This window comes from Piliocolobus tephrosceles, chromosome 11 (assembly GCF_002776525.5).
Source record: "Piliocolobus tephrosceles isolate RC106 chromosome 11, ASM277652v3, whole genome shotgun sequence".
Lineage (NCBI taxonomy): Eukaryota > Metazoa > Chordata > Mammalia > Primates > Cercopithecidae > Piliocolobus > Piliocolobus tephrosceles.
This window is the reverse complement of record NC_045444.1, coordinates 21,517,133-21,528,642: the sequence shown is the minus strand read 5'-3', so window position 1 is coordinate 21,528,642 and position 11,510 is coordinate 21,517,133. Positions and strand designations below refer to the sequence as shown.

The 11,510-nt window shown below is 38.8% G+C and overlaps 1 protein-coding gene and 1 pseudogene across 2 annotated transcripts in view; both read right to left on the bottom strand.

The window, feature by feature from the left end:
* Window positions 1-11,510, bottom strand: part of THSD7B (thrombospondin type 1 domain containing 7B) — a 779,270-nt gene that overhangs the window by 118,688 nt on the left and 649,072 nt on the right. Inside the window, exon 15 of the mRNA XM_026449366.1 lies at window positions 3,062-4,407. Coding sequence (XP_026305151.1) covers window positions 3,062-4,407 — 1,346 coding nt within the window. The remainder of the gene's footprint in view (window positions 1-3,061; window positions 4,408-11,510) is intronic.
* On the bottom strand, window positions 2,984-4,378 carry LOC111527472 (annotated as a pseudogene). Its single transcript, XR_002726672.2, has one exon. The product of XR_002726672.2 is annotated as a keratin, type I cytoskeletal 18 pseudogene (transcript).

Genomic DNA, 11,510 nt, shown 5'->3' with positions numbered 1-11,510 from the left:
GATGAGTTTGCGTCCTTTGTAGGGACATGGATGCAGCTGGAAACCATTATTCTTAGCAAACTATCACAAGAAGAGAAAATCAAACACCGCATGTTCTCACTCATAGGTGGGAACTGAACAATGAGTTCACTTGGACTCGGGAAGGGGAACATCACACAATGGGGCCTATCATGGGGAGGGGGGAGGGGGGAGGGATTGCATTGGGAGTTATACCTGATATAAATGATGAATTGATGGGTGCTGACGAGTTGATGGGTGCAGCACACCAACATGGCAGATGTATACATATGTAACAAACCTACACGTTATGCACATGTACCCTAGAACTTAAAGTATAATAAAAAAAAGAAAAACAAAAAATGTTGAAATTCCCATAGGGAATGACACAAATATTTTTCCAGAAGACTTTTAAATTGAAGCAGGAGTGACAGCTCCAACTGCACAGGGGCTGGGATAGCGTGTCATCATCAGTAAAATGATGCTGTTATCATCTCTGCTGGGGAAATTCTACCCTTGTAGGCTGCTGATGTCACTCAGAAACTACTCCAAGGTAAAGATTTTTATACTTGGAAGATTTAAACCCAACAAGATAATGCACTTGTGGAGTTGAAATAACTCTCATTTGTGTTTTCCTAGAGAAAGCTATTATTGATGAGAGTCTCAAAGGAATAAGGTATAGGACCAATAGTGCTTTTTTCCTATGGGTCATACAGAATTTTCCTTGCAGATGATGTTGAAGAAAAACTCTACTTGATTGGTATTTTACCCGTGCTCAACAGTCATTCTAACAATTATTGCCACCCATTAGGAAGACCGGCCTCAGCCATCAAATGGGCAAGGCATACCTGTGAGGACTATCTAGAGATAAATAGCTGCTTCATTAAAGGTTAATGTTAAAAAAATACCGATATATTTCTGTGTTTAGACAGTTGTTATTACACAAGCAAAATGTAACAGTTGTGATATAGTCCTCTACCTAATTTCCTCTGTGATAGTGAAGATCTAGAAGTTTGGATATTTGAGGAGAGGGAGGTGAGTCAGAGGAGCAGAAAGGGATGTACAAGAGGAAAGCAATAAGAGAAATGGGAGAGAAAGTTAAAATCAGATTTTCTAACTTAAGCTAGGATATTATGGACAGACATACCTGTCAACTTTGTCTCTAATTCAGGACATTTTTTGATAAGCAAAAGCAATGAAGTGAACCCTATTAATATTTAATGCTGTGCATTATACTGATGTTACACAAACATCTTTCTTTGAGACTCTTCGATGAGATCTGGCTGGTGAAGCAATTAACTCCATTCCCTCATCTTAGGTAGTCAGATTTCCCTTTGGCTTTAAAACATATTTTAATTGGATACTATCTAGTTATTGCTCACATTTTATATTACTAACTTGTTTTTATGGATTTTTATCATTGGTCACTTTTGCCTCCTTTGTGGGAATACAAATGCTCATGGCTTCCATTTATTTTTTCTAATTTGTTACATAAAATTGCATTTGTTGTTATGCAAAATGTTAATGTCAAAGAAAGGCTTTTATTGCATATTAAGTGCATATGCAAAAAAATCCTTGGTAATTCTGAACCGAGTTATCTCTGATTTAAACAACTTACCCAGCTAAGAGCCAGTTGATGAGATACAAGCCATCTTTATCCTAATTTTGTAAGAACTGTGAAAGGAAGGAAGAATGTGTTTCTTTTAGTTTGTTTGTTTGTTTTGGTAGAGATGGGATCTCATCACGTTGCCTAGGCTGGTCTCAAACTCCTGAACTCAAGTGATCCACCTGCCAAAATGCTAAGATTATAGGCATGAGCCACCATGTCTGACCAGAAAGAGTGCTTTTAAGGAACAGAAGTCAAATAATAGAGTCAGCCTGAGTTCCCCTTAATATCTCACCCCTGTGCCTTTTCTCATCTTGTTCCTTTGCCTGGAATGGATTTGCTTTTATCCATCCTTCAAAGTCCAACTCAAAGTGACGTCTCCTATGAAGCTTTTCCTCATTGCAAATATTTTCTCCTGGATTTTCATTTCAATTTGCCTATATTTGCCTAAAACATGTCACTTTCTACGTTGCCTTGAAATTAATTATGCTCATGTCTTATAGCCCTATAATAAACTGCATATTTCTTGAAAAAAAAATGCAGGGAATGGCTGCCTTTACATATAAAGAAGAGAAGAAATTGACTAACAAAAAGGCTATGCCCTAAAAACATACTGCTGCTTATATATGCATATAAGAGACCTTCAGAAATCACTTTCAAAAGGGTAATTTTTTGAAGAACAATTTTGAAGAAAGAAAGAATAATTTTTTTCTGAGAAGTTCTGAACTCTGTTTTTTTTTTTTTTTTTTTTTTTGCTTATATCTTTATATATTTTTATCTTTTGATTACTTCAACTTTCATTTTAGGTTCAGGGGTACATGTGAAGGTTTGTTATGTAAGTAAACTCACAACTCGGGGGTTTAGTATATAGACGATTTTGTTACCCAGGTACTAAGCATAGAACTGAGCTCTGGATTCTTTACCTTTCATTTTCTAATGATCTAAAGCACTTAACCCTTTCCCTCTGGCCTGAGTATCACGGATGATCTTATAAACATGAGATCCTCAAAATCAAGCCAACACCTATGCCCAGCTAAACCATCCATGTCATCCACATAGTCTTATTTTCCTTGCCATGGTGGAAGCACTGAGACTTAATAAATGCAGTTTTAAGCCATGCATGTACTTCATCCCCGCTCCTGTGCTTCCTGACTCCCTTCAAGGATGTTGCACACAGTGCTGCTTCCCACTACACAACATATTTAACAGAGGGCAACCTCTGGCTAACTACTCATCCCAAAGACCATAGTTAAAGCTAAGCTATCTGCGCTGATGTAGTTTAGATTATTTGTAATGGCAGATAAGTAGAAATTCCTTAGTTTTTAAATGCAGAATATTATATTTCCCTCTATGGCAGATTTATATTTCTTTCTTTTTTTTTTTTTTTTTTTTTGAACTCTGAACTTTTTATTGGCCTCCTGCTCCCCAAAGGGTACCCTGCTTCTGCTGGCTTAATGCCTCAGAACTTTGGTGTCGTTGGTCTCAGACACCACTTTGCCATCCACTATCCGGCGGGTGGTGGTCTTTTGGATGGTTTGCATCCAGTTGCTGCTGTCCAAGGCATCACCAAGATTGAATTCCTCGCCGTCTTCCAGCAGGCGGCGGTAGGTGGCAATCTCAGCTTCCAGCTTGACCTTGATGTTCAGCAGGGCCTCATACTCCTGGGCCTGTCGCTGTCCCTCTGCCCGGGTCTGTGCCAGCTCTGACTCCAGGTGCAGCAGGATCCCATTGAGCTGCTCCATCTGTAGGGCGTAGCGGGCCTCCACCTCCCTCAGGCTGTTCTCCAAGCTGGCCTTCAGATTTCTCATGGAGTCCAGGTCGATCTCCAAGGACTGGACTGTACGTCTCAGCTCTGTGAGCGTCGTCTCAGCAGCTCCAACCTCGGCAGACTGTGTGGTGACCACTGTGGTGCTCTCCTCAATCTGCTGAGACCAGTACTTGTCTAACTCCTCTCGGTTCTTCCGAGCCAGCTCGTCATATTGGGCCCGGATGTCTGCCATGATCTTGGCGAGGTCCTGAGATTTGGGGGCATCTACCTCCACGGTCAACCCAGAGCTGGCAATCTGGGCTTGTAGGCCTTTTACTTCCTCTTCGTGGTTCTTCTTCATGAAGAGCAGCTCCTCCTTGAGAGCCTCGATCTCTGTCTCCAGCTGCAGTCGAGTGACATTGGTGTCATCAATGACCTTGCGGAGCCCATGGATGTCATTCTCCACAGACTGGCGCATGGCCAGCTCTGTCTCATAGTTGACTCTAAAGTCATCAGCAGCAAGACGGGCATTGTCAATCTGCAGAAGGATGCGGGCATTGTCCACAGTATTTGCGAAGATCTGAGCCCTCAGGTCCTCCATGATCTTGAAGTAATGGCTCCAGTCTCTGACCTGGGGTCCCTTCTTCTCCAAGTGCTCCCGGATTTTGCTCTCCAGCCTCCGGTTCTCGGTCTCCAAGCTACTCACTCTGTCCAGGTAAGAGGCCAGGCGGTCGTTCAGGCTTTGCATGGTCTCCTTCTCGTTCTGGATGCCTCCCTTTCCTGCCAGACCCCCGGCCATCCCTGAGGCCAGGCCCCCGGACCCCATGCCGCCCCGGAAGCTGGTGGAGCGGGACACGGAGATCCGGGAACCAGAGCCCCCGGCGCCTGCATAGACACTGGCCGCGCTGCTGACCGGCCGGGCGCCGTAGCTGGGCGCCTGGACAGAGCCCAGGGACCGGTAGTTGGTAGAGAAGGTGGAGCGAGTGGTGAAGCTCATGCTGTATGGGAGGAAGGCGAGACGACAGGACTCAGGCTTTGCCGACCCAGATTTATATTTCTGATTGTGCGTGGTTTAAGTGACAATGAAAATAAACTATGATTTTTAAGTGAACGCACAGTAAAGGGCACTCAATCAGCAACATAAATTATTGTTGTACAGATCCTATAAAGCGCACGATATCCTACAAGGCAAGTACTAACACACATATACAGACACACATTTGAGCGTTGATCAGACTCCCGCTGTATTTTTTTTTTTTTTAACAGAACTGAGGGAGCATATTGACATAGGCACTTGGGGCAAGTTGAACTGTAAAGCCCACATTCTGTTCCACAGCACTATGCAAACAGTCACAGCAAATAGAATGAGAGAGGGAAGCTCACTCCAGAGTCTAAAACGCCTTCTCCAGTACCCTGGGAGATGCTTCCCACTGCCATGCTGTATTATGGCAAGAAATCAGATAGGATTTTGGAGATTGTTCACAGCATGCCAGGGACTCCAGCCATGGTGGTCCTTCCAATTTTCGTAGAACAGATTGTAGTCATCAGCCAAGTTCAAGTGAAAAAAGCAATACAATGCTAGCTATGATTGATACTCTCAGAAAATACTGGAAGAGCTAAATTTACAGGTCTTCAGAAAAGAGGTTATGGATGAACCTTGAGGACACTATGCTAGGTGAAATATGCCAACACAAAAGGACAAATACTGCATGATAGACTTAGGTGAGGTATCTAAAATAGTCAAACTCATAGATACAAAGAATACAATGGTGGTTGCCAGGGGTTGGTGGGTCAGGGAAATAGGGAGTTCCTAATCAATGGTTCTAAAACTTCAGTTATGCAAGATTAATAAGTTCTAGAGGCCTACTGTATGAAGCCATGCCTGTAGATAACAATGCTGTATTGTACACTTGATAATCTGTTAAGAGAGTTTCATGCTAAGTGTTCTTATCAGAATAATTTTTTTTCTAAGTTATGTGTCTCAGAAAGGGTTGGATTGCACCATGCAATGCTTTTACCATCTAGGAGATACTGTTCAGAGTCTAGTGCAAGAATGGGTAGATAGATAAATTGAGTGAGTGAGTCTGGGCCACAGAATATGACGACCAGAAATCAGCTGAAAATGGAAAACTTTCTATCTCTGTTGCAAAAAGAAAAAAAAAAAAAAGGAGCATCTGAAAAAAAGACATGTCTGCCTTCTGGAAGGCAGCTAGGGTTCTACAAGTTGCAGGCATAAGGTGGGGTTAAAAGCAGAGATCAGTTAACAGATCTCAGTCCTTAGAAACATATGTCCTAAGGTGAAGTGAATGAGAAAGGTACGTAGTGCTGTTTAAGATTTACCAAGAAAAGGAGGAGAATGAGCTTAAGCCCCAGGCTTGCAACTATTTTTTACCTAGAAATAAAGGCTTGGGGACAACCTTTACTTTCCTTATGGACTTTTGTTGGAAGAAGGCTTGACACAACTCCCTGTTATTCTCAGTGGTTAAGAACTTCATGCTATTCCTTTTCTCTAGGCTGCATGCAACTTACTCAATATATCTAAGAAGGCAAGAAGCTTATAGAGCATGCCCAGGAAATCAATATAATTTGGATTACAGAAAGGTGTTTGTATAAAGAAGCAATATAATTTAAGGCACACACTCCTTAGGCAGAGAAATCCTACATTTGTGTGGCTGGACTATTAAGTACAAATCGACAAGGATGAGTAGCCCTAGTTAGGATTAACCTAATATGAACTACTATACGTTGAAAGGGAGATTTGTTAATCAATCAAGCAAACTAACCAAAATTTAATTCTCATAAACTGTACACAGGGCCATGACGTGTACAGAATAAAATCTGGAGACTGCAGCTAACTGGGGTATGTAAATGGGAAAATGTAATGATGTAAAATTGTATTTGTGGACAATGAGAGTTACTAATACTTCTGAGATTTATATTGTGAGATATTCCAAATAAAGTCTGGGAAAGAATAAGTCATCTTGAATGTGAGGGAGATGAGAGTGTGTGAAAGAGCTAAGAAAGGAGGAAATTGCTATGGTCTCAGTATGAGGTGATAGCTATGGAATAATGATCATCACTATTACTATTTTCACAAAGCTTCCAGTATATAACAAGGAAAAAGAAACACCAAGATTTAGGAGTGAAAATGAAAGAGACAGTTGAAACATCACTGCTACTTTTGGGGATCATTTTAAATTAGTATATTCTAATACTTAGGAATGCATTCAAGTTTCCTGTTTTTCACCAACAGCATTGTGAGGAAAAAGATAAGGCAGCAGCCTCCCAAGTGCCCTGGATTCCAGGGAGTATTGCTAACGAGAAGAGCAGCAGAAACTCTTGGGCATTTGCAAGGAAAATTTCTTCATAATAATATTAATTTGCCATCTTATTTCATCTTATGTTGGCTTCCTTGGGATAAATCTGATGTCATGCGCGACCTCAAAAGCAATCTGGTCTTTGGAAGTTTTGCTCAGAACTTACCAGTATTCACAGTAGGCGAGCACAAAACTGGATCTGGCCTGAATTCTAGGATCACATCCAAAAGGAAAGCCCATAACTGGTAAGAAATGCCTTTTTAAGACTTTCTTATCATGCAGTGAGAGCTACAGGCCCACCATGCTATAGTCTCTTAATCAGCACTGCAAACAAACCTTCCCTACTCTGAAACACATCAGAGTTCTTACATATCACTTATGCCACAGTTTGTCAGGAAGTGAAAGAGGACAGAACAAAAGGGTAACTATCCAAAATGGCCTTTATTCTGTCTAGAAAGTCTGATTTTTTAAAAAAGGAAAAACATACGAATTGCAGTCTGCAAACTCCATTCCTGATATGGCTAATTTCTAAATGAGTTTGTTACAATAGAAGAAAGGAGTAAATTGCTGCATCTTTTTATCCAAGAGATAAAATAGATTATTACTTCATCGTCATTTAGGGAAAAGACAAAAATGAAAATAATGATTATAATATAGCCCTAAAGAGACTTTTGCACAGAAGTGTTACAAACATACACACACACACACACACACACACAGTGAATTTTTTCTTCTCCTGTAGAAAAGTATAAATGTATGAAGAAGCAGTTCTGAGGCAGCCTTGTGCTATTACGAGTCAAAATATAAGGCTAGGCCCAGTACAAAATGACTTTTGAAGGTATGAACACTTAATGGGAGTCCTTCTATAACAGACCTGATACATTCGGGAGACAGCTAAAGTGGAACATAGAACCAGAAGTGGTGTTTTATAACCAAGGATGGCACAGCCTGACCTTTGCAAAACTGAGAAGCAAAATTGATTGGATAATGGAATTCCTGCCATTCACTTACATGGTGATAAATTGGGATCTTGGCTCTTAGTTCCACACTAATTTCAACAGCTGGAGACTTTTATTATGGACTAATTGAAAGCTGTTGCTGTATGGAATAAAGGGTATTTTGTTGCAAACATTTTTCTTCTGAGGCAGACAGTGAGGAACAGACAAAGACTGATACAGACCTTTCTGGCTCTTCACAAAATAAAAACAGATGATTGCTGAAGAAAAGTGTTAATTTAAGGCTAACCTGTATCTGGCCTCCATTTGATTAAACTTCATCTGTTTGGCCAAAGAAAAGGCTGCTGTTGGTAAGGTAGAAGCCATTTTTAACAAGAGGAGATATTCCTACATGCAATAAATAATTAAGACCACAAAATGTTGTTACTGAATGGTCAACTAACCCATTTATATAAGGTGGGCATATTTCCACAAACTCGGCCTTGATAATGGGTTAAAACATAAATATACACATATGTACAAACAACAACAGCCTTTCTCTGATATTTACTGAGAACTAAGAATTCCAGAAAATCATATTTTCTGTAACAAAAAAGCAAAAAAAAAACCCCCAAAAAACACAAAAACACAGTCTCCACAAAAGAAAAAGAAAGAAGGAAATAAAGAAAGAGAGAGAGAAAGAGAAAGAGAGAGAGAGAAAGAAAAATATTTGTAAACCATTGTCCCTAGTTTATGTTCTGTGCTCAATAGCTATGAATATTGACTTCAATACTGAATGCATGAACACAGAAATGAATATGAATATGCTTTCTGAAAAGCATGCCTATACCAAACCATGATGCTAACATCACCTGAAGCTAAAACTTTTGCCCATCGTTATTATTTTTACAAGATCAGCATTATGCACTAATATCAGTTCTAACTGCTTATAACTATAATCTATAGTGTTTAGATTTGAATGGTTCTGGAGAGTAAAAATATAAATGAATTTAGAGTCTTATATTTCTTACATTGATATGAATTCAAAATCCTCTCATTTCTGAATCCATTTGTGTTTTTCTCAGTAGAGATGACAGTAATAAGACAATATCACCTCACTTTCCTGTCCCAATTAAGTATGTCTTGAATTAATTTAAAAAATAAGCTTCTAAAAGAATTGACTTTTTTCCCCTTAAAGGCAGGTAATATTCAAGGTGGTCAGCCCTCACCATGTATAACTACAGGCAGACCCTGACGGCATGAGGGAGCGAGGATCACAGAGACAGCTTCATCTCCCAGAAAGTGGGGACCATGTAGTGCACACCTTTTATGTTCCACATAGCATCCCTTTTGTGCTGGACTCATGGTGGGCTCATAATAAATGAATGTTGACTGAACTTTAAAGTATAGAGCTTAGGGTTCTAGATCTGAGCTGGCTTCTCACTTGTTGGAAGGGTTTGTTAAAATATGACTCCTTAGCAGGAAACACACTGCTTCTGTTTAATGAAATGGCATCTGTAGAGCAATGTAGGAGATGGGCAGCATCAAGTACTTTATTTGTCTTGGATACCTGTCCTTCGATATTGGATTCCTTGGTTGGGTTCTATTAAATTGATAATGTGGTCCTCTTCGGGGGTGGCTTCATTTTAGTGATGGGCGAAGTGATCTTTTATACTATGTGAAAGATTATCTGTGGTCTGGTGAGCAGGGCAGTATTAAGGAAGCTGTGAGAAAGATGTTTTATTTCAGGTTCCGCCATTGATTTTCTGGCAGCTCACTTACGGGACTCTTGGGGTCTAGTTTTTCTCTTCATAACCTGATATTAATACTTATCATTTTCAAGAGATGCACAGCAATGGTATATGAGCTTTAGAAACTTTAAGTGAATTTGCTGTAATAAGTAACTTTTTTTTAGTAAGATTAGGATTAAAACACAAAGTTGATGAAATTTTGGAGCTCAGAGTAAACTGATCATCAATTCCAACTGTCTCATTTTCTTCATCAAAAATACACCTGCACTCCCACGTAAATTAATCTTTGAATATTTACTAACATTGCACCCTCAAAAGAAGTGACTGAGACATACACAAGCCTTGAAATTGTATGCCTTCTCATCCTCCATAGCCCTGATACATTATTGAGAAAAAGAGATGCCCAATCACTAACAGCTAGGCTAGCAAAACAACCTCAGTCATTCAAAAAACATCACTGCTATTTCTCATAATAGTACAAGGAGGCATGTACAATTCTACAGTAATGTCAGTTTTTGAAATTTCTCGTGAGTATGAAGTGATTCCTCCAAAAAAAGAAGCCTTTCATTTTATAATTGAGACATACAAAGTGCCCTACATTGAAAGAATTAAAATCAAGCCATTAACTATTTATAAATCACTATATACAAGGTAGATTATAAGGTGTTGATGAAGAATAAAAATAAAAGAGAATATGAATATTATAAAAATCACTCTTCATTAAAAATAAATGTCATCTGATTACAATAGTCATGGATTATATACATCTTCAGCAATGGGAACTAGATCTCTTGTACTTACTCTTTTACTTACATAAATATTCACAAAGTTGTCCAACCACAACCACTATCTGTAATTCCAGAATATTTCCTCATCACTAGAAGAAAAACCATACCCATTAGCAGTCACTGCCCATTATATTCTTCCACCTCCTCGGTCAACCCAACCACTAGTCTACTTTATGTTTCTGTGAATTTGCCTATTCTGGAAATTTCATATAAATAGAATCATATAATCTGTGACCTTTTGTTTTTGGCTACTTTCATTTAGCATAATATTGTCAAAGTTCATCCATGGAACATGTATTTCATTATTTTTTGGAGCTAAATAGTACTCATTTGTATGAATGTACTACATTTTGTTTTTGCATTCTTTATTTGATGGATATTTTGGCTGTTTACATCTTTTGGTTATTCAGCTATGACTAATGCTGCTATAAACATTTATAGGCAACTTTTTGCATGAACCTATGTTATCAATTTTCTTGGTTATATACCTAGGAGTAGAATTGCTGGGTCATGTGGAAATGCTATGTTTACCTTTTTGAGAAACTGCCACACAGTGTTCCAAAGTGGCTGCAACATTTTAGGTTCTTATCAACAATACATGATGATTACAATTACTCTACATCTTTACCAACACTTAACTGTGCTGTGGGCATCTTTGTGGGTGTGAAGTGACATCTCATTTTTATTTTCATTTATATTCCCCTAATGACTAATCTTTAGCATCTGAGCATTTTTTCAGGTCCTTCTGGCTGCTTGATTATCTTCTTCAAGACATATTTTGGAGAAATGTCTAAGTCCTGAACCCATTTATTAATCAGGTTATTTGTCTTCCTGTTGTTGAGTTGTAAGAGTTCTTTATTTATCCTCAGCACTACACCCTTATCAGATGTATAATTTGCAAATATTTTATCCCATTCTGTGGATTGCCTTCACACTTTCTTGATGGTGTCTTTAAATTGAAAATGTTTCCATTCTGATAAAGTCTAATTTATCTCTTTTCTCTTTGGTTACATGAGCTTTCACTATCAATTGCTTAATCCATGATCATAAAGATGTATATCAATTTTTCTTCTAACAGCTTTATAGCTTTGGTGCTTATATTTTGGTATTTAATCCACCTAAATTACTATCTCCATATGATATGAGGGAGTGATCTAAATTCATTCTTTACATGTGGATATCCAGTTGTCCAAGCACTGTTTGTTGAAAAGACAGTTTTTCTTCATTGCATTGCCTTGGCACCTGTGTTACGCTGAACAATAGAACTGCAGAGATACTCCCACCCTGTCCTTAGAATCTGAATGATCTACATGTTTGCTGTATAGCAAAAAAAAAAAAAAAAAAAAAAAAAAAAAAAAAAAAAAAAAAC